The sequence below is a fragment of the Staurois parvus genome, unplaced genomic scaffold (genome assembly GCF_062004578.1).
Source record: "Staurois parvus isolate SC_StPar_1 unplaced genomic scaffold, SC_StPar_1.0 ptg000512l, whole genome shotgun sequence".
Lineage (NCBI taxonomy): Eukaryota > Metazoa > Chordata > Amphibia > Anura > Ranidae > Staurois > Staurois parvus.
The window spans coordinates 116,844-141,246 of NW_028318308.1; the positions used below are offsets into that span (position 1 = coordinate 116,844).

General features: G+C 45.9%; 1 protein-coding gene across 1 annotated transcript; it reads left to right on the forward strand.

The window, feature by feature from the left end:
• Window positions 1-18,002: 18,002 nt before the first annotated feature.
• Window positions 18,003-23,269, forward strand: LOC149451864 (E3 ubiquitin/ISG15 ligase TRIM25-like). The gene has a single exon (XM_089690045.1). The coding sequence runs from the start codon at window positions 18,283-18,285 to the stop codon at window positions 19,873-19,875; it is 1,593 nt and encodes a 530-aa protein (XP_089546171.1). The 5' UTR covers window positions 18,003-18,282; the 3' UTR covers window positions 19,876-23,269.
• Window positions 23,270-24,403: the final 1,134 nt, after the last annotated feature.

Here is a 24,403-nt window from a genome sequence, read left to right on the forward strand (position 1 = left end):
TTGCTGTATAGGCATTACAGAGATGAAAGAAGACCTCATTTCATTTACTATTTTGTTCATCTTGTACTCCGATGTTGTGAGTGCTGCTTTTCTTGGGTATTTACATGAGTGTAGAGTTTATTTTATTTACTTTTTATACTCTTGAAATAAATAAGTGTCATTTTATTGTCATGGTGATGTTAGGAATATTCCTTCCTATTAAAAAAGAGATTAAGTATAGCACATCAGTACCATTAGAAATGAGTGTCTTTGGTATAAACCGGTCTCATTACTTACTTCTGGCTGACAATCCACTTCTCCGTGCTTCTCACATTTCCTGGGATTAAAAAAGATGTCATTTCAGGCAGCAAATCTGTTCAGTTTTTATATCATACTTTCATTTCATATTTCTGCCTGGTAAATGCCTTCTCCCTGCCTCGCAAATTGCCTCCTATTAAACAGGATACGATTCTGTGCCTCAATAGTGTGCCATGTTTACTCTGGGAAAATAATTCACTTAGTAATTCTTTCTGGAAAAATGCCTTCTCTCTGAATCCACAACATCCTCACCTCATAAAGGGCGGGATTCTGTTCAGATAAAAAAAACATACATACATACATGCAATGCATACATACAATACATGCATACAAACAAATACTTTTGTAAACCTTTTCATTTAATAATTATGGCGGAAATATCCCAACTCATTGCCTTCCAAATGGTCTCCCCTGTTACCCCGACATTTCATTCCTGATTTGTGTCTTTGTTACAATGTACTTATATTACACAGTATCCTGTTCTCTTTGCATCACTTCCATTATGTGAAATATCTGGGGATCCCACCAGTTCCCTTGCTTTCCTATTTCAAACTGACCACTCAGGGGAAGGGGGGTGCAGTTTTCTTCTTTGCATTGTACTTGGGAGCACAACTTTCCTTTATTCCAGTGGTCAAACTTGTGCTGACCCCCCCCCCCTTCCCGCCAAGCCTTTCACTATGAACATCAGGTTCCTGCTGTCTCTCTGCCTCCTACTGACACCCCCCTCTGCCCAGCTCTTCATTATAGAAATCAGTGTACTTCCTTTCCTCTGCCTCCTTGTCAGGGCAGGGGCCGAGGAACGGACAGGCAGGCCTAACAATGTATCGCACTGGCTGACAACAACCTCTACCCACAGACTGAAGTCCCTCAGGGCGCGGAGTCTAAGTCCCAGGCTGCCCTTCACCAGGGCCCCTGATGGTGGGGATGGACTTGACGCAGCCAGGAACCAGGTCGCGGCCCCCGAGACACCTTAGCTGCGGTAATGGCCGCCGCCAATGGCGTGTAGCTGGTGGAAGAGACAAAAGAGTAGTCAGACAAGCCGGGTCAACACCAACAGGACAAAACAGTACAGGACAGCAGACGAGAATCACAGGTCACGAGCCGGGTTCAGCAACAGAGGGTCAGATCAAAGGGGAATACAAAGAATAGTCGAGTCACAAGCCGAATCAGATACCAGGAGAGTCACGAGAGTCAGAACAGAGTAATAGCAACACAAAGACACAAGACACAAGTGCAAAGAGCATGTGCGGGCCACAGGCTTATATGTCATCAGCCACACCCCTCTGGGGGATGGACCACAGAGACCTGAAGGCATAAAAGGATTCCCATCATGCACAGCAGAATCCAAGATGGACGCCAGCACATGGAGTAACATAACCTCAGGGAAAAGGTAGGACCTTGACACTCCTGCTGACACCCCCCCCCCCCCCTCTGCCCAGCTCATCACAATGTATTTCTGTCTCTGCATCTTACCCTGCACTGGGCCCCTGTGCTCCATTCCAGCTGCATTTACCACGTCCCACCATCATTACAAGGAGTCTCCACCCCCACCTCTCTAAGCCCATTATGCAGCTGATAACAGGGATCCTGTGATCTACCAATAAAAAAAAGAAAAAACTTAATTATAATGTTTATACATTTACAGTATATACTGGAATATATATATATATACATACAGTTGCAAGAAAAAGTATGTGAACCCCTTGGGATTATGTGGAGTTTTGCATGAATTGGGCATAAAATGTGCTCTGAACATCATCTAAGTCACAACAATAGAAGAACACAGTCTGCTGAACATAATACTACACAAACATTAGATGTTGCCATGGTTTAATTGCACATAACATGTAAACATTCACAGTGCAGGGAGGAAAAAGTGAGGCCCTAGCTTAATGACTTCTCTCAAACCTAATTGGAGCCAGGAGCGAGCCAACCTTGACTCCAATCAGTGTGATGATATTGGATGTGTTGCTGACACCTGTTTTGGGTTTACTGGTTTCAAGAAGCACTGTCTGATGTGAACCATGCCTCGCAGAAAAGAGCTCTCAGAAGACCTATGATCAAGAATTGTTGACTTGCATGAAGCTGGAAAGGGTTACAAAAGTATCTCCTTGAGCCTTGATGTTCATGTGTCCACGGTAAGACAGACTGTCTACAAATGGAGAAAGTTTAGCACTGTTGCTACTCTCCCTAGGCGTTGTCGTCCTGTAAAAATGACTGCAAGAGCACAGCGCAGAATGCTGCATGAGGTAAAGAAGAATCCCAGAGTGTCAGCTAAAGACCTACAGAAATCTCTGGCACATGCTAACATTTTTTTTGACACATCTACAATTAGGAAAACATTAAACAAGAATGGAGTACATGGGAGGACACCACGGAGGAAGCCATTGCTGTCCAAAAAGAAGATTGCAGCACGTTTGAAGTTTGCAAAAGAGCACCTGGATGTTCCACAGCACTACTGGCAGAATATACTGCAGACAGATGACACCAAGATTGAGTTGTTTGGGAAGAACACACAACACTATGTGTGGAGAAAAAAAGGCCCAGCACACCGACATCAAAACCTCATCCCCACTGTGAAACATGGCGGAGGGAGCATCATGGTTTGGGGCTGCTTTGCTGCCTCAGGGCCTGGACGGATTGTTGTCATTGATGGGAAAATGAATTCCAGAGTTTATCAAGACATTTTGCAGGAAAACGTACGACCATCTGTCCGCCAACTGAAGCTCCGCAGAGGATGGGTGATGCAACAGGACAATGACCCAAAGCATACAAGTCATTCAACAAAACAATGGCTGCAACAGCACAGAATACGCCTTCTGGAGTGGCCCAGTCAGAGTCCTAACCTCAACCCCATTGAAATGCTGTGGCATGACCTTAAGAGAGCGATTCACACCAGACATCCCAAGAATATTGCTACACTGAAACAGTTTTGTGAAGAGGAGTGGTCCAAAATGACTCCAGATCATTGTGCAGGTCTGATCTGCAACTACAGGAAATGTTTGGTTGAGGTTATTGCTGCCAAAGGAGGCTCAACCTGTTATTAAGTCCAAAGGTTCACATACTTTTTCCTCCCTGCACTGTGAATGTTTACATGTTATGTGCAATGAAACCATGGCAACATCTAATGTTTGTGTAGTATTATGTTCAGCAGACTGTGTTCTTCTATTGTTGTGACTTAGATGACGTTCAGAGCACATTTTATGCCCAATTCATGCAAAACTCCACGGAATCCCAAGGGGTTCACATACTTTTTCTTGCAACTGTATTTGATGTGAGGAATATCTTTGATATATGACATCTATGCAAAGATTCCATCTAAATCTGTATTTATTGATGAGATCTGCCTGCTCTCTCCCTCAGAAATAGCAGCCAATCCAAAAAGGTTTAAGACGTATTTCCACCTTTGGAGCCAAATTTAGGAGAACATCTTCTTTATCTCCTTGCAGCTCAGTCACTGTTGATCCACTGTACATCCACTGTACATCCACTGTACATGCACTGTTGATCCACTGTACATCCACTGTACATCCACTGTACATGCACTGTTGATCCACTGTACATCCACTGTACATCCACTGTTGATCCACTGTACATCCACTGTATATGCACTGTACATCCACTGTACATCAACTGTACATCCACTGTACATCCACTGTTGATCCACTGTACATCCACTGTACATCCACTGTTGATCCACTGTACATCCACTGTACATCCACTGTACATCAACTGTACATCCACTATACATCCACTGTACATCCACTGTACATCCACTGTACATCCACTGTACATCAACTGTACATCCACTATACATCCACTGTACATCCACTGTACATCCAGTGTGACCGAACGGTAGCTGCAGGCTCAGCAGAGTAAAAATACGTTACTGGGTTTCTTCTGGGTTTGGGGTGCGCATGCATGCACCCCCCCCCTGACCTGTACTGTGGTTGGACACAGCAGGATTTTGTCAGCAGGTTTCAGCCAATGATTGATGGCTAAGACCTACTGATCAGCTGTGTCAACAAACAGCACTCTGTACACAGAGAAGCGACCTGGATGTTTCTTCTCCCTGCAAAGCTGGGAGGAAAGACAACCAGATGTCTTACTAAAAGCAACACATATGCCACACTTTACACATTGTAGGCACACAGCTAACCCCTTCCCAGCCAGTGCCATTAGTACAGTGTACAGTATAATCACTGTATTAGTGTCACTTTTAATGTCAGTGTCAGTTAGTGTAACTCTCAACAAGGGTCTGTTAGCTCCAGATTGTCCGCCACGCTATCACAGTCCCACTATAAGTCACTGATCACTGCCATTACTAATATAGTGCGTGTGACAGAGGCGTAGGCAGGACAGAACACACGGAGGATGATAAACACACAAAGCTTTATTGAACTATGGAAGGCACTCAACCAGGGTAGGAAGGTAGCGTCCAGGTACCCAAAAAGGGGAAGAGAGGGGAGGAGCCCAAAATAATTGTAATCTGGCCCACGATAGGGCAATCTAGGTAGCAATGACCCGAGCAGGTATTAATCCAAGCAGGCAGTTCCAGCAAAGGTAATAGGGAGGGGGGTTCCAGGGGCAATCCAGGCATCAAAGGTATGAGTGTTCCATGGGGCCACTAGGACAGGGAATTAGGGGTATTCAGTGGGGCCAGTCCAGGCAGGGCAAATAGGGAGAGTCACGGGGGTGGTTCAGACCAGAGGGTATAGGCACTCACAGTTTAGGCAGGAGTCAGCTCTGGCACACACAGCAGGCAGTAGGTAGCGGTACTCCTTGGCACACAGCGGGTAACAGGCAAAGTATTCCTGGGTGCACACAGCAGGCAGGAGGTAGCGGTACTCCTTGGCACACAGCGGGTAACAGGTAACGATACTCCTTGGCACACAGCGGGTAACAGGTAACGATACTCCTTGCCACACAGCGGGTGACAGGACGAGTATTCCTGGGTGCACACAGCAGGCAGGAGGTAGCGGTACTCCTTGGCACACAGCGGGTGACAGGACGAGTATTCCTGGGTGCACACAGCAGGCAGGAGGTAGCGGTACTCCTTGGCACACAGCGGGTGACAGGACGAGTATTCCTGGGTGCACACAGCAGGCAGCAGGTAGCGGTACTCCTTGGTACACAGCGGGTAACAGGTAACGATACTCCTTGGCACACAGCGGGTAACAGACAGAGTATTCCTGGGTGCACACAGCAGGCAGCAGTGACGGCAGGTAACCCTAGCCCCAGGGATCAGCAGAGTGCTCAGCGTGGTCTGGCTGTGGGAGTCTGGTCAGCACAGACCTCCCAGCAGAGACTCACAGCGTTACAAGGGACAAACAACAGGGACCCTCACAGTGCTCACACTTCTAGGGACACAGCGGTCAGCAGACAGGGGGCAGCTTCCCAGGGACACAGCAATCAGCAGACAGGGACCCTCACAGTGCTCACCCTTCTAGGGACACAGCGGTCAGCAGGCAGGAGCAGCTCCCCAGGGACACAGCGACCAGCAGACAGGGACCCTCACGGTGCTCACCCTTTTAGGGACACAGCGATCAGCAGACAGGGACAGCTGCCCAGGGACACAGCGATCAGCAGACAGGGACCCTCACCGTACTCAGCTTTCTAGGGACACAGCAGGCAGAGGCAGCTCCCCAGGGACACAGCGATCAGTGGACACTCAGCGGGGTCTGGGCTGTGGGGTCTGGCCTCAGCTCAGACCCCACACAGCCGTTCTCTCTCTCTCGTGCAGGGGACCAACAGGTTTGCAGGGACTCGGCAGGGTCTTGGCTGTGGGGTCTGGCCTCAGCTCAGACCCCACACATCAGCCTGTCCCAAGCGGGGGATGAACAGCGGGATGGGTCCTGCTCCGGCCTTCTTAAGCCAGAGCAGGATGCTTCCCGGTTGCCCCGGCAATGGCTGGACCAGCATCGGGTTGCCGGGGCAACGAGGCATGCCCCCTCACACGGGCCATGCTCAAGGAGTGCGGCCTTTGTCCCTGGCGGGCACAGAGCATGGGAAGCCTCGGGGCTGCACTGTGCCTGCCGGGACAATGAGGGGGGAATGCAGAGACACCCTGGTGGCCTCCCTGAGGAGAGGTTGCTAACCGCACCACAGGGGGCGTTTCCTGCTGTTCTGCACAGCCTTTGATGTAGACTTGTGCAGGATGTAGGAATCTGCAAGGGGGAGAGAGGGAGGGATTGATCAAAGGGAGAGGGAGCAGAGGGACAGCAGGCAAGGGGGGAGGGGGTGGACTGTGACAGTGTGCATAGCTGCATACAGTGCCTTGAAAAAGTCTTCCTCCCCTGTGAAATTTTCCCCACGTTGTCATGTTACAACCAAATACGTACATTTATTTTATTGGGATTGGATGTGATAGACCAACACAAAGTGGCACATAATTGTGAAGTGGAAGGAGAATGAGAAAGAGTTTTCAACATTTATGATGAATAAATCTGTAAAAAGTGTGGCAGCATTTGTGTTCTTTACTCTGATACCCCTAACTAAAATCTAGGGGAACCAATTACCTTCAAAAGCCACCTAATTAGTAAAGAGAGTCCACCTACTGTATGTGCAATGTAATCCCATTATAAATCCAGCTGTTCTGTGAAGCCCTCAGCGGTTTGTTAGAGAACATTAGGGAACAAACAGCATCATGAAGGCCAAGGAACACACCAGACAGATCAGGGATAAAGTTGTGGAGAAGTTTAAAGCAGGGTTAGGTTATGAAAAAAATATCCCAAGCTTTGATCATCTCACGGGGCACTGTTCAATCCATCATCCGAAAACGGAAAAAGTATGACACAACTCCAAACCTAACAAGACATGGCCGTCCACCTAAACTGACATGCCGGGCAAGGAGAGCATTCATCAGAGAAGCAGCCAAGAGGCTCATGGGAACTCTGGAGGAGCTGCAGAGATCCACAGCTCAGGTGGGAGAATCTGTCCACAAGGCAACTAACAATCGTGCACTCCACAAATCTGGCCTTTATAGAAGAGTGGCAAGAAAGCCATTGTCAACAGAAAGCCATGCTAAACTAAGAAGTCATGTTTGCAAGAAGCCATGTGGGGGACACAGCAACATGTGAAAAAAGGTGCTCTGGTCAGAGGAGACCAAAACTGAAGTTTTCGGCCTAAAAGCAAAACACAATGTGTGGCGAAAACTATAATAACTATAATATTGCACATCACCCTGAACACACCATCCCCACCATGAAACATGGTGGTGGCAGCATCATGTGGTGGGGATGCTTTTCTTCAGCAGGGACAGGGAAGCTGGTCAGAGTTGATGGGAAGATGGATGGAGCCAAATACAGGGCAATCTTAGAAGAAAACCTGTTAGAGTCTGCAGAAGACTTGAGACCGGGGTGGAGGTTCCCCTTCCAGTAGGACAACGACCCGAAACATCCAGCCAGAGCTACACTGGAATGGTTCCGATCAAAGCATTTTCATGTGTTAGAATGGCCCAGTCACAGTCCAGACCGAAATCCAATGGAGAATCTGTGGCCAGACCTGAAAATTGCTGTTCCCAGATGCCCTCCATCCAATATGACAGAGCTTGAGCGATTCTGCAAAGAAGAATGGCCAAAAATGTAATTCTCTAGATCAGGGCTGTAGATATATTTTTTCTCTGGGGGGGTTCAGCTTGCAGCTGAGCTGCATTTTTACCCCCCCCCCAACCTATCCCCTTTGAAGGAATGAAGGAAGGGAGATGTGGGAGGAAGGAAGAAAGGAAGGAAGGAAGGGAAGGGAAGGGGTGGGTAGAAGAAAGGGATGGAGGGAGGGACTGGGCAATGAAAAGAACACAGTGACGGGAACACAGTAGCGGTGGGGGGGGGGGCAGAAAGAAAACTGATGCAGCGTTGGGGCAACAAGCAGTGCTGGAGCCAGGGGTGTGTGAGAGGGGTGGCGGTGGTGGCGGTGACAAGCAAAGATCTCCTGTATGGCTTTCAACAAAGCAGCTGGAAGCTGTTTCTCCTCCTCTCCCTCCTGTGGCTTTCAGCTGCTTCATTGACTCGCCGACTTCTACCCGGCCTGGGACTCCAGAGGCGTCGGCACCTTGCAGAGCGGACGATCATCCCTGCGGCTGAGCAGGCCACATACAGACCGAACCCCGGACTCCTGGTTCCCTTATATGATTGTGATCCGGGGGAGTCCTCTCTTCCACTATCACCTACATCCCACTGCCCTGCTAAATCTAGGCCCAGGATTGAAGGCCCTGTAAATACCACTACACACTCCTCAGATATCTCCTATACCCCTACTCCAATACTACTACAACCTGCCATTGAAGAGTTCCCAGCTTCTGATCAACCTGTATCTGAATTGGCCATGAAAAATATGCTTCTCTCATTAAGGCCGACCCTGCATAATGATATTACTAATGTGATAACCCCATTATCAAACGCGATCTCTGACCACACCAAACACCTACAACATATACTCAGTGCAATAGAAGCAGCTCTTGACAGAGCTCATAGAATTCACAAACCTTCATGTTTGCCAGCTTCAGTTCCCAGAGATGTGCTGGTGAGGGTTCATTTTTATCAAGAAATGCTAATGGCAGCTGCAAGGAACTGTCAGCTTTTCCCACTTCTCATACAAGTGTCAAACTATATGTGGACTTATCCAAGGCCACATCCTTTAACAGGAAAAAAAAACGAATCTCTACCACCAAGGCCTTACGAAACAATGGTACAGGACAGTGGTGGGCAACCTTTTTTTTCAACTGAGCCAAATCTCGCCAAAACCACAATTGAAATTTATTTTGAGAGCCACATTTTTAAAACTGAAAATACATCTCCCATATAGTAATTCATCCCCCATAGTAATTTATCCCCCATAGTAATTCATCCCCCATATAGTAATTCATCCCCCATAGTAATTCATCCCCCATATAGTAATTCATCCCCCATAGTAATTCATCCCCCATATAGTAATTCATCCCCCATATAGTAATTCATCCCCCATAGTAATTCATCCCCCATAGTAATTAATCCCCCATAGAGTAATTCATCCCCTATATAGTAATTCATCCCCCATATAGTAATTCATCCCCCATAGTAATTCATCCCCCATATAGTAATTCATCCCCCATATAGTAATTCATCCCCCATATAGTAATTCATCCCCCATAGTAATTCATCCCCCATAGTAATTAATCCCCCATAGAGTAATTCATCCCCTATATAGTAATTCATCCCCCATATAGTAATTCATCCCCCATAGTAATTCATCCCCCATATAGTAATTCATCCCCCATAGTAATTCATCCCCCATATAGTAATTCATCCCCCATAGTAATTCATCCCCCATAGTAATTCATCCCCCCTATAGTAATTCATCCCCATATAGTAATTCATCCCCCATATAGTAATTCATCCCCCATATAGTAATTCATTCCCCATATTAATTCATTCCCCATATAGTAGTTCATCCCCCATAGTAATTCATCCCCCATATAGTAATTCATCCCCCATATAGTAATTCATTCCCCATATTAATTCATTCCCCATATAGTAATTCATCCCCCATAGTAATTCATCCCCCATATAGTAATTCATCCCCCATATAGTAATTCATTCCCCCTATAGTACTTCATCCCCCATATAGTAAGTCCCCCCTGTGTCAATTCACTTACCTTTGCTCCGCGCATTCCTCTCGCCGTGTTCCCGCGCCGTTCTGGTCTTCAGGGCGGACTGTGAGAGGAGAGGAGTTCGTCACACTGCCCCGCCTACATCCTGGCTGCCCCGCCTACATCCTGACAGCTGCAGAGTCCTGACTTTTGGGGCGGCCGCCCGAGAGGAGGGAGGGGAGGGGGCAGCCGCCCAAGAGGAGGGAGGGGAGGGAGGGGAGGGGAGGGGGCGGCCGCCCGAGAGGAGGGAGGGGAGCGGGCACCCGGCACACAGAAGAGCCGCATTGAAGTTTGTAAAGAGCCGCATGTGGCTCGTGAGCCGCGGCTTGCCGACCACTGGTATAGGATATCAATGGGGAATTTCCACCAAATTCCTTATAAAAAACCTGAGCAAATCCTTTACAATCAGGAATTTGGAGGATGGCATTGAGCTTCTTAAAGAATGGAATATTCTACCTGCTGATGACCGCCATCATACCCCACACCAACCTCACCAAGTGGAGGGTGACTGGACCTAATTACAGATCTATTATTAGTCGGTCTCCCTACTGAAATCAACCTATACATGTTGCTGTATGGCCTTGGCCTACCTCTAATGAACCTCAGTTCAACTCATTATAGTGACAACTTACTGTTGTCATGGTTACTATACTGCCCCCATATGACAGTAACCACCCAGGCTACCTATGATTCTTGTATTTTTCGCAAGATTTTTTTACATGTTTTTCCCCTTTGTTACGGTTTGTTTCTACAAGTCGACAATACTCCACATCTGGATGCTAAACGTCTGGCAATCTTCTTTGCAATACCCGCCTATAAGTGACCTCATCCTCTACACTGCTTTCCCCTGCTATTCCAGATTATACCTTCTGCTCATCTAATATGTTGAAATACTACATTCCACGCATATGACAAGAAATCCTAATCTCCCTCCACAGTCCAATCAGTACCAACCTCTCCGCAACTCTATATACCTAAATGATGCTTAACATAGTATCACTCAATGCCAGAGGCCTGAACTCTCCCTATAAAAGATCATCGCTAACCAAGGAAATCCATGCTCTCCATGCAGATATCATCTTTATCCAAGAGACTCATTTTGCCTCTTGTAAGATGCCTATCTTCCAACTGAAGAATTTATCTACAAAGTATCTAGCTTCTCATCACAAAAAGACAAATGGAGTCATGACAACAATCAAAGACTCGGTTAACTTCTACTTCACCTCAGACTTTGCTGAACCCCAAGGTCATTTTCACATTTTAGTTTGCCTTGTCAACAATATCCCCTATACCAGTGGTGGGCAACCTTTTTTTTCAACTGAGCCAAATCTCGCCAAAACCACGATTGAAATTTATTTTGAGAGCGACATTTTTAAAACTGAAAATACATCCCCCATATAGTAATTCATCCCCCATAGTAATTCATCCCCCATAGTAATTCATCCCTCATATAGTAATTCATCCCCCATAGTAATTCATCCCCCATATAGTAATTCATCCCCCATAGTAATACATCCCCCATATAGTAATTCATCCCCCATATAGTAATTCATCCCCCATATAGTAATTCATCCCTCATATAGTAATTCATCCCCCACATAGTAATTCATCCCCCATATAGTAATTCATCCCCCATAGTAATTCATCCCCCATATAGTAATTCATCCCCCATAGTAATTCATCCCCCATATAGTAATTCATCTCCCATAGTAATTCATCCCCCATATAGTAATTCATCTCCCATAGTAATTCATCCCCCATAGTAATACATCCCCCATATAGTAATTCATCCCCCATAGTAATTCATCCCCCATATAGTAATTCATCTCCCATAGTAATTCATCCCCCGTATAGTAATTCATCCCCCATATAGTAATTCATCCCCCATAGTAATTCATCCCCCATATAGTAATTCATCCCCCATAGTAATACATCCCCCATATAGTAATTCATCCCCCATAGTAATTCATTCCCCATATAGTAATTCATCCCCCATAGTAATTCATCCCCCATATAGTAATTCATCCCCCATAGTAATTCATCCCCCATAGTAATTCATCCCCCATATAGTAATTCATCCCCTATAGTAATTCATCCCCCATATAGTAATTCATCCCCCATAGTAATTCATCCCCCATATAGTAATTCATTCCCCATATAGTAATTCATCCCCCATATAGTAATTCATCCCCCATATAGTAATACATCCCCCATAGTAATTCATCCCCCATATAGTAATTCATCCCCCATATAGTAATTCATCCCCCATAGTAATTCATCCCCCATATAGTAATTCATCCCCCATAGTAATTAATCCCCCATATAGTAATTCATCCCCCATATAGTAATTCATCCCCCATATAGTAATTCATCCCCCATAGTAATTCATCCCCCATATAGTAATTCATCCCCCATAGTAATTCATCCCCCATAATAATTCATCCCCTATATAGTAATTCATCCCCCATATAGTAATTCATCCCCCATATAGTAATTCATCCCCCATATAGTAATTCATTCCCCATATTGTGTTAATTCACTTACCTTTGCTCCGCGCGTTCCTCTCGCCGTGTTCCCGCGCCGTTCCGGTCTTCAGGGCGGACTGTGAGAGGAGTTTGTCACGCTGCCCCGCCTACATCCTGACAGCCAATGTTTGCCACGCTCCGCGGGCCGGATTAAAAGGTCTGCCGGGACGTAGTTTGCCCATTGCTGGGCTAGCTGCAGAGTCCTGACTTTTGGGGCGGCCGCCCGAGAGGAGGGAGGGGGGCGGCCGCCCGAGAGGAGGGAGGGGAGTGGGCGCCCGGCACACAGAAGAGCCGCATTAATGTGTGTAAAGAGCCGCATGTGGCTCACGAGCCGCGGCTTGCCGACCACTGCCCTATACGCTTGTCAATGTATATTGTCCGAACTCCAATCAAATCCAATTCTGCAAACATCTGCTCACTAAGCTTACCCCTCTCAGGAAGGGTCACCTGATTGTAGGTGGGGACTTCAATATAGATTCATCCTCTAGCAGCCTCCGAGACATAGTCTGAACCAATTTCAACATGCCAATGACGTTTACGATGTCTGGAGGTGTCAACACGGATCAGAAAGAGACTATTCATTTTCTCCCCACCCTCATATGGACACCATACCTGTTTTCACAAATTGTTCTGTTCAAATGTCTATGGATTGTCCCATGCCTATGTTTCCACCCTTTGAAAACTAATAAAGTGTTTGAACAAGAAAGAGACTATTCAAACTTCTCTCCAGTACAACGTCCGTACTCCAGAATAGACCTCTTCCTCATGGATAAATGGACATTACAGCACATTTCCTCCTCAACAATAGGAACTATAATGTGGTAAGACCATGCACCAATTACCGTGTCAATAGGCTCCTCTGGCAGACCGTCCAATCCTAAACCCTGGAGGTTGAATTCTACACTATTGACAGACCCTGCTCACAGAAAAGCTATTATGGAAGCTCACGCTCTCTTTTTTGAAACCAATAGCACGCCAGATGTCTTGATAAATGTTTTGTGGGCCACCTACAAAGCATTTATGAGAGGGATTCTTATAAAGTTGAATTGTCAAGTTAGTAGTATAGGGGTGTACAAGCCTTCCACACTTACATACTTTTTTATAGCTGCATTGCTTGACCAGATTTACTACTGGTGTCACCCAACCAGGAAAAGACTTGGAGCAACATGGAAGTCCAACGGTTCCACGCAACTATACCACAGAATTATCTCATCCTGCACTCCATCGACAACCAATGCCTCCCACTCACACACCCTTGTATCAGGGCCTCCTTAGAAGCTTGGCCACCCTCTTATTGCATTATTTCCCAACTTCCAAAATGATATCCACACCCCTTAATGTCCTTCACACTCTATTCTCACACATTAACATAACTCGATGAGAAACCAATGGTATCTCTTCCTTATCCAACCTATATATAGACCAAGACCTGGCCTCCTTTCAACTTCTGCAAAGCAAATTCTCCCTACCACCTAATGAAAGATTCAACTATCTCAGAATTGCCCACTGTCTTAAAGCTAAAAATATTCCCTGCTCTGTCACTCTACCTTCTCAAGTGCTCCAATTCCTTGACAAAGCCAAATATCCAGGTAAAGGAATGTCATTGTTTTGCACCCACATTATTGAGTCAAACTTCAACTTAAGAACATCCTGTAGCAATTGTGCATACAGAGATGGACGCGGTCATCCATCTTGCTAAGGATCCTCCATCTTGTATCATTTCTACTCCCAAATCAGCTTCCCTCCAATTTCCCCCCTCCCTCAGGAATGTGGTCTGTATGATGCCAGAGATCACAGGCACAGTGGGAGAGCTCCATGGTTATAAATCCCACACTAGCTGGTGCCCGGGTGTCTGTTAGCTTCTCAAGCTGAGATATCGTAAAACCATAAACCAGTCCTTCACTGAGCTTCAAAGACATTCCAGCTAGCTGTAAAACAGACTCACATTTAAAAATCCCTTTTTCCATATAATTTTATATCTGGAGATATGGAAGACTTACAAGGAAACCAGGAATATATTCAAATCGGTCGCTTCAATACAAGTCGGCTGATATATTACACCACCTAGCTGAAATCTACAGGAGAGCAGAAAATAATATCACCTTAACCGTTCCAAGCAGGTATGTCATGTTTAATATCCAGACGTTCAGCAGATGCTTCTGCATATTAATTTACTAGTGGCAAGGCTGCTACATGCACCGAGGGTAAGTTATGGATCATGATATAAACTGGGAGGGAGTTTGGTTCTAGCTTGGGTCTCCGCTTGCAACACCCTCCCCAAATCAGGCGATTGCTTCTCTGCTTCAAGGAGACACCCTGCTGAGTTCCTAGAAAGGCTGTTATGCTTGGAGCAGAGAGTTAGGTTAAGTTGAGTAGGTCGTGTTGAAGTTGAAGAATCCTCCCTTTTAACATCGTAACCAACATTGGGAGATAAGGCACCCTTTTGGCTCAGGAAACTTGATCTGCTTAACCCAGGACTTTTGGCAAGTACTTTATCTCTCTAAACTTCTTTCTGTTATCTCTTTGCTGTGTTATTGCTCTCTGTATATTTACATATATATATATTGGCTACATCGGTTTCTGTAAATATTTTTATTGCACCCTTTTGACCTTTTAGCAATAAACCTTACTTTCTGAAAGTGTTGAACTGTTTCTAAAGCTCTTTAATGCAAACTAAAGCACCCCTGTCTCTGAAGAGCGCTACTGTGTGTTTTAAAACATCTGCATACATCTGTCTGTTCATGGTAACACTGTGTATACAAACGATTATTCAAACATCATAGTGTTATTGCTAATATTGCTGAGTTTCCTCTTTCTCTGTACAAAAAGGCGGTGGTGGCAGTGTGAAGGGTTAATTGCGTAATTAACCTGACCCAGTAACAATTGCTGCCAGGCTGCAGGTACACAGATTGTGGTCCATTAGCTGGAAAATCTTTGTGCAGGGTGCAGCTGGGCATGGCATTGTAACGCACGTGACAGCGCGTGTCAGGAATGGACTGGCCAGCAATAGTGGGACTCAGCTGCCTTATGAGCTGCAGTACCAGGGCTGGCCAGCGGGTGCTCCCAGCAATCAGAGACTCAACCTTGCAGCCAGTCAAACACCTGGAACTAATTATACTGGTGTATTTAAGGGACATTCAGACCTGCAGACTCTGCCTTGGTGTTGTGTTTCTCCTGGGCCCTGTATCCTGTTCCTGCTCCCTGTTCCCTGTTCCTGTCTGATTCTCTGCTGACCCTGCTCTGATCCCTGGCTTGTCTGACCATTCTCCTCTGCCTGACCCTCTGTACCACGCTGCCCGCTACCTGCTGAACCTGGCCTGTGACCCCGACCATTCTCCGCTTGCCCCCCCTGTACCTACCTGCCCGACTGATATTGACCCGGCCTGCCTGACAATGCTTGCATTGTATGTACTGTTATCTGTGGGTGGTTGGTTGGTTTGTTTGCACTGTGTTATGTTTTAGTATTGCACTGCGTTTATGTTTGTATTGTTAGTGTTAATAAATTACATTGTTTATAACATATCTGAAGTCTGCGTTTCCCTGCGTCAGTCACACACCTCTGGTCATACCCGGGAGCCCTGATAGCGCGGTTTTAGATTGGTTAGTCCTTCGATCATGAGTTTGATGAGAAGGGCTGGGGTCTGACGCCGCGATCGTCACACATCCTCTTTAAAAAAACTGGGAATTCTTACTGTCCCAAACTCTCTCAGAACAGATGTGGAGTTGGGCCTTTACAGCAACTTGCAAAGCCTCCCACTGCGCCTCCCATTGGGAAATCGTACCTATTGCATCAATGGTATCTAAACCTGGCCCGTCTATCCAAGTTGTATCCAGCCTGCTCATCACAATGCTGGAGACAATGTGGAGAGATAGGTTCTCTTTTTCATATAATTTGGTCTTGTTAACCAATTAGGTCCTACTGGAATAGTGCTTTTAATGTAATCTCCGAAAAAACAGGAAATATAGTAAGACCTAATCCAGCATTAAGGTTATTTCATATAGGTCTTGACAAATCTCCCACCTGAGACACGTAATATTATCATTCACATTCTCTATGCAGCAAAAATAATATCACCAGATTATGGAAATCAATAGTATCACCGTCTATATCCAGAGTCATCTGTGATCTGAATACCCAATGTGATATGGAAAGGAGATTCTCCCTCAATCACTTTCACAATCCCAGATTTCGGAGCTCTTGGGCTTTATGGTCACTTTATCCCAGATTTCGGAGCTCTTGGGCTTTATGGTCACTTTATCCCAGATTTCGGAGCTCTTGGGCTTTATGGTCACTTTATCCCAGATTTCGGAGCTCTTGGGCTTTATGGTCACTTTATCCCAGATGTACAGTTCAAGTCTGATAGCTCATACCACATGGAGTGCAATCAAAATTTTCTTTTGACTGGTATAAGTTCATTATGTTATACTATTGGACCCTCCCTGTTACTATCTCCTTTCTTTCTTCCTTAGGCCCCCGAACCAGTTTTCTTAGGGTTCCCAGTCTACAAGACTCTACGAGTACAACTTCCCACATCCAGTCCCCTCTCTAATGGAACAATATCCTGCAAAGCGTATAGAATGTTTCTGTTAATGCTTTTGCAATACTGTATACACCTGTACAACTGTGAGCCTGTCAATATTATTGTTCTCTCTTTGTTATGTTACTACAAACGTGGATACAAATAAGATGAGTATAACCACTGCCACTAATGCAGCATAAAGGGGATAATAAACACTGCCACTAATGCAGCATAAAGGGGATAATAAACACTGCCACTAATGTAACATAAAGGGGATAATAAACACTGCCACTAATGTAGCATAAAGGGGATAATAAACACTGCCACTAATGTAGCATAAAGGGGATAATAAACACTGCCACTAATGTAACATAAAGGGGATAATAAACACTGCCACTAATGTAACATAAAGGGGATAATAAACACTGCCACTAATGCAACATAAAGGGGATAATAAACACTGCCACTAATGTAGCATAAAGGGGATAATAAACACTGCCACTAATGTAACATAAAGGGGATAATAAACACTGCCACTAATGTAACATAAATGGGATAATAAACACTGCCACTAATGTAACATAAAGGGGATAATAAACACTGCCACTAATGTAACATAAAGGGGATAATAAACACTGCCACTAATGTAACATAAAGGGGATAATAAACACTACCACTAATGTAACATAAAGGGGATAATAAACACTGCCACTAATGTAACATAAAGGGGATAATAAACACTGCCACTAATGTAACATAAAGGGGATAATAAACACTGCCACTAATGCAGGATAATGCAGATGTCACACTGAAGAGCAGAAGGCCGGAGCTCCCCTTCCCCCGTCGGCCCTGAGTGACAGTAGAGCGTGGTTTCTTCTCCTGCTGGGTGCAGGAGGGTAGAGAACACTTCCAGCACTCGGCACTCCGCTGCCACTCTGCATGCTGCTGTGCTGATAAAGTCTGCCCCATGATGCACTGGGCATACTGGCTGATGGCCCCAGCCTACTGGACAAATGCCCAGTGTGCCCTATGGCCAGTCCTGGCCTGGTCACCTCCACTTCCCATCTCAATGCACTTAGTCCTCCTGGTTTCTCCCTCACATCTGCCTTCCCTCGTTCTCGTCTCGTCTTCTAACATTGGGAGGTGCGATTATTCTTACTAACAAACAAACTCCTCCTTCTGTACTCTGATCTCCGTGTCCTATAATACTCACCCAGCCCAGCCTCCCCCTGTGTAGGAGGGTGTCACCCCTCCCCCACTGCATTCCTCTCCATTGTCAGAGACTTTCAGTTTCGTTTCTCTTCTGCTCTCAGCGATGGCGTCTTCTGCTCTGAGAGCTGAGCTGGAATGTTCCGTCTGTCTGAACATTTATACTGATCCTGTGACCCTGAGATGTGGACACAACTTCTGCCTGGTCTGTATTGGTCGTGTGCTGGATACACAGGAGGGGTCTGGAGGATATTCCTGTCCTGAATGCAGACAGAAGTTTCCGGGTCGTCCTCCACTGCAGAAGAACATGAAACTACGTAACATAGCGGAGAATTTCCTGTCTGCTCAGCCAGGTCAGGAGGACTCTGGGGTCTTCTGTACTCACTGTGTGGACTCTCCTGTACCTGCTGTTAGATCCTGTCTACACTGTGAGGTTTCTCTGTGTGATAAACACCTGAAAGTCCACAAAAAGTCCCCAGAACACATTTTATCTGACCCCACCTTGTCCATGGAGAGCAGGAAATGCTCCGTCCATAAGAAGATCCTGGAGTATTACTGCACTGAGGATGAGACCTGTATCTGTGTGTCTTGTTGTATGATTGGAGGACATAAAGGACATGAGATGATGTCACTGGATGGGGCTTCTGAGAAGAAGAAGGAGACACTGAGGAATGTTCTGCAGAAACTTCTGACAAAGAGAGAGGAGATGGAGGAAAGAGTCCAGAGTCTGCAGGAACACAGGAGGAAAGCAGAAGAAGAAGCAGCTGGTGACACCGAGAGAGTCAATGCCCTGTTCATAGACCTCAGGAGACGTCTGGAAGACCTGGAGAAGAGAGTCCTGAGGGACATCTCCGGGGGGGCAGAGCGGGTCTCCATCTCCATCCGGGATCTGGAAATAAAGAAGGAGGAGCTGTCCAGGAAGATGCGTGACATTGAGGAGATGTGTAACATGACGGATCCACTGACTGTCCTACAGGAATCAGACACAGGTGACTTGTGTGATACTGAGGATGGAGATGATGAGGACAGAGAGAGACATGAGGAACTCCTCCATGATGGAGGGGGGCTGGGTGTGGCGAGGGTCTTACACACAGGTTTATCTGATATAATAAGAGAGGTAAATGTATCCTTCTATATACAGGGGGCTGCAGACATATTACTGGATGGAAACACAGCTGGTAGTAATCTACAGATATCAGATGACGGGAAAACTGTGTCCAGGTCAGATATAAAGCAGAATCGTCCAGAAACACCAAAGAGATTCCATTGGTCTCAGGTGATGAGCAGTCAGAGGTTCTCCTCAGGGAGACATTACTGGGAAGTGGATGTTGGGGGGGCAGAGAGTTGTGTAGTCGGGATGTGTTACCCCAGTATAGACAGGAGAGGAGGGGGGTCAGAGATTGGAAGGAATAACAAGTCCTGGGGTTTGGGCAGGTCTGGTGATCAGTATGCAGTGATACATGACAATGATAAGACCCCATTACCCCCCAATCCCTCCAGTAACAGAGTCAGGATATTTCTGGATTATGAGGCCGGGCGGATCTCCTTCTATGATCTGTGTGACCCGATCCGACACCTCCACACCTTCACCACCACCTTCACTGAGCCCCTCCATGCTGGGGTATGCGTAGGGAAAGGTTGTATAAACATATGTGGGGGGAGGGGGGGAGATGTGAGAACTCCGCCCACAGTCTGGTGATGTCAGACGAAGAATTGGAATTCATTTCATATTCATCCAATAGTATATAGGGGTGGTACTATAAACAAATGTGAGATTTCTCCTCTGTCACCGATCTCTGTGATTGGGTAGAATTTCTGTCCAATTACTCGAGTAACAATAACATTGGTCGTAATGGTCAGTGATGATGATGATGATGCGATCAATCTATCCATCCATCCATCCATCTATCCATCCCACACCAATCTTACATAATACATTATAAATTTTAAGCGGAAAGTCATCACAATGTACATCAGCCATCTCCTCTTGCCCCTCCCCCATGTGGTCCCTCTGTGTGGGGTGGCACCATGATCAGACATAGAAGGTGGGGTGCAGTCACTGTGAAGGGATGGTATGGAGTCACCTCTCCTATCTGCCCCTCCCCCTCTTCCTGCCCCTCCCCCCATGTGGTTTCTCTGCATGGGGTGGCACAATGATCAGACATAGAGGGTGGGTGTGGTCACTGTGATGGGATAGGATGGGGTCACCACTCCTCTCTGCCCCTCTTTATTCTCTCTGCCTCCCTCCTCTCTGCCGCTCCCCCTCCTCTCTGCCCCTCCCCCTCCTCCATACAATGTATACTACAAAGAGATGGAAATAAATGTAACAATCTGAGAGGAAATATATGAAGACGTCTTCTACAGATTTACTACTGAAAGAAATAATCTGATGTACCAGAGAGCCCAGACTGTGTTTCTTAGTCCCCGGTCACAGCGGTGCGACTCGTCATGTGAGTTGATAGTTTCTCATCACATGACAAGTCGCACTCTATTGCCCACAATGGAAGCGGTCATACCGGTACAAATCCCCCTCCATCCGAGTCGCACCGATTATGAAAGTTCTTCCTGCACTACTTTTTCCAAGTTCAGCTGCGACTTGCATAGACTTGTATATAAAGTCACACAGATGTCCTGCAAGTCGCACCTGAAGTCGCACTGACATCCGACTTTGGAATCGAGCAACTTCAAGTGACGTTTCCAGATTACAAAGTGGGATCCAGTGGGACTGAAGACTTAGTTTGTAGGCCGAGTGGGTCAGGATTAGATCCCCGGTCAGGTGTTTCCTATCTGGGGCTCTGTTAGAGAGATTTCTCCTCACTTCCTGTCCCGGTGACAACATTTCCCTAGACAGGAAATGAAGGGAACTTTTCAACAGAAACACAGAGTGAAATAAGATACCTATGTTTAGTGGAGTAAAGAAGGGGAAGGTTTGGGGCCCCTGTCAGATCTTTCTATGTCTGTGTCCCTGGTACAGATTGGCCCTCACTCCTTGTCCCAGAGCCCCCTATAGTAGGAAAAGCCAGCCGGGGTTCTCCTCCTTCCCCACACCATCCACAACTAGAAATCAAGTCTTTGTCTTGGCATGGACTGTAATAGAACATCTCCATCCTAGAATTGGAGCAGTGTGGGTGTCGGTGTCAGTGGAAGCAGCACTGAGATGGATGTTGCTGTGCATCGTGTTCTCCGCTCTCACCCTCCTCATCTTCCCCCCCAGAGAAGACGATATTCTACAGAGAGCCATCATACATCAGGCTGCTAATATGTAGAATAGATGGGAAGATGAAGAGGGTGAGAGCGGGGAACATGCTGATCAGTAATAGACATCACAGTGCTGCCTGCACTCCCCCCTCTGATTGGTTGCTCCGGCTCTCACACTCTGCAGTACCGTGCACTATCCACCTCATTGATAGTTTAGACTTTAGCCCCTTCCTGCCTGTAGGACGTACTGGGATGATGACTGCAGCTCCAGGCTGGACATTCCTTGTCATGGAAAAGCCATCCTAGTGGCTGATTAGCTGCGGGATTGCTTTTATAGGCAGCTGGAGGGGACCTCCCCTCGCCCACCGGGGCCTCTCAACCATCAACCATGATGGAAGAGCCCGGTACCTAATCCAGAGGTGCCGCCTGATTACCATAGAGCTGGCAATGGACTGGATGGTCTTCAGAGGTCGGAAGCAATGCCATGATGTCACTTCAGGTTCTGGCAGGTTTAAACACTGCCATATTTTTTTCCTGGAAAGCTGAGATCAATGTGTTTTTTATCTCCTGTTTTCCAGGGTAGAGGAGAGATCTGAGGTCTTATAGACCCCAAATGTCTCCATAAGGAGGACCTGTCATGCCTTATTTCTATCATAATCGATGGCAGCAATATATGTGATTAAAAGTAAATAAATAAATGTAAAAATAGAAATACAAATTATTTTTTTAAAGTGTCCCCATCCCCCGTGCTCAGGTCGCGCTCACATATGTAAACGGTGTTCCCAACAGACATGTGAGGTATCACCGCGGACATCATAGCGAGAGCAATAATTTGATTCCTTTGTAACTCTAAACTGGTAACCTCAATAATGGAGATTTTTAGGTACCCTCGTTTGGCGCCATTCTACGAGCGTGCGCACTTTTAAAGTGTGACTTGTTAGGTCTCTATTTACTTTTATATGTTACCAAAATATTGGGCTATATATTGTGGAGTTTTTTGCATCAAAATTTACTAAAGTGTACTTTTTCCCCAAATTTGCATTTGAAAAATCTCAGCATGAATACTATGTGACATAAAAAATGCAACACCCACCATTTTATTCTCCAAACCTCTCCTTAAATAATAATAATAAAAGCAAATATATATATTACACTGTATATAATGTTTAGGGGTTCTAAGTCTTTTTCTAACAAAAAAATGCAAAAAAATTATTTGTACATGTAGGGGGAATGTGAGAATCGGTGTGGGCGGGAAGTCGTGAAGAAACGATGTTGGATTCTATGAGATATTGGAAATGGTCTTTAGAGATGGAGGACATGGATGTTCTGAATCTATCTCTGCTTTCATCTTAGAATTCTCCTCTTTCTAGTACTTGCCGTGTTACACAAGATAGCTATGGAAGGGGGCTCCTTCCAGCATTTCTATGGAAGAGAAGGATCATCTTAGAGGGCGGGGCTAGCCTCGGCCCCGTGTTGGTCCCCCCAATAGAATTTCCTATCATGGTGTAGCGCCTCCCCTGGTGGTTTCCAGGTATCTGCAGCCACAGCATGGGCACTCTGACATTGTTGTATACAAATGTAGCAATCTATACATTTCTGTGTTTTCTTCATTTTTGGAACATTTTGTTGTGTTGATTCTTAAACAATCCTCCATTATTCTTCTCCCTGAAGAAGTGGATCCCAATCCAGGAAACGTGTCGAGTTCAGTCATAGAATAAACATGGGAGGAGTTTGTAGAAATGAATGTGTGGAGGTGGAGATGACCATACGTTCTGGAAATGGATACATTATGTACAAATAATGATGACAAATGGAGGTTATCTGAAAGCTTTGTTCTCAATGAATTTATAACTTCATGATTCTTCTGGAATAAAGTATATGAAATGGTAATATAATATATTTTGTGTGAGTTGTGCCTCAAAAATCCTTCCATTCCATTGACACATTCTCTATATACACCCCACACCACAGTGCCAAGAGCCTGAGCCACTGTGAGCTTCTTATGTACGGGGACCTGGAGAAGTGCAGACCCATCGCTGGGGTGTCTGTGCCCACCCAAGGTTCAAAGTACTGAGAGGCTGAGAGGTCCCCTGCCATGACAGAACCCAAGGCTGGAGAGACCTTCTGCTGGTGTGAGTGCCTACACCAGAGCTGAGCTTCTGGGACCTGACTTCATAGAACTGCAGACTGCCAAGTGATCTGGATCAGATTTCTGTGTACCAGGAGAGGTGAGCTGACCATCCGTGTTTATCCCAACATTAACATAGTTAGGGCAATAGAGACGGCTCTTTATTCAGCAACCCACTAGTCATCTACTGCACACTCTAAAAGGGACAGCTACACATGCACCACCTTCAGAAGGGCCCCAACAAAAACTGGCCAACACTGACAATTAGGCGTCAATACTTTATGGCCACCTCTAGGGGTACCCCTTTGTCAGGAGCACATATGTCCGACCACTATTGGGGCTGTATGCATGGAGTACACATGAGGACCTTTATTTTCTTGGTGTCATTGATGGCAATACTGTAGCCCTGTTTGTGTCCATTATAATTTGGTATAACATTGTTACGGTTATAGGGCGGCCTATCGGGCATTGCCAATCTAGTACAACATCTGTAACCCTGTGTGCTTGCTTGTTCATTGAGTTATGAAATATTTATCAGCATTGCTTTACTACATTCATCTCACCTACTCCAGTTGCTTGGCCTACTCTCTGTGTAGTGTCATAGAGGGGCAGCTTACTAACACATGGGTTACACGGACTCCAACCTACAACCGGGTGTGTCAGTGGGGACCAAGCAGCTCTAAGAGTCGTGGCAGAACAGAGGATCCGTCATCAATAGCGGCTCCTGTGGGGTAAGCGCTACAAAAGCAAGACAACAAATGTTACATCTAAAATATAAAAAGTCGGCAAAGAAATAATATTTGAAGGGAGTGTCAGATTTCCTGAACCCCAATCACATCTGTGGGGGGCACCTTCTGGGAGTTAATTTTGACATTTTAAGGCTAGTAAGCTAAAGATGGTC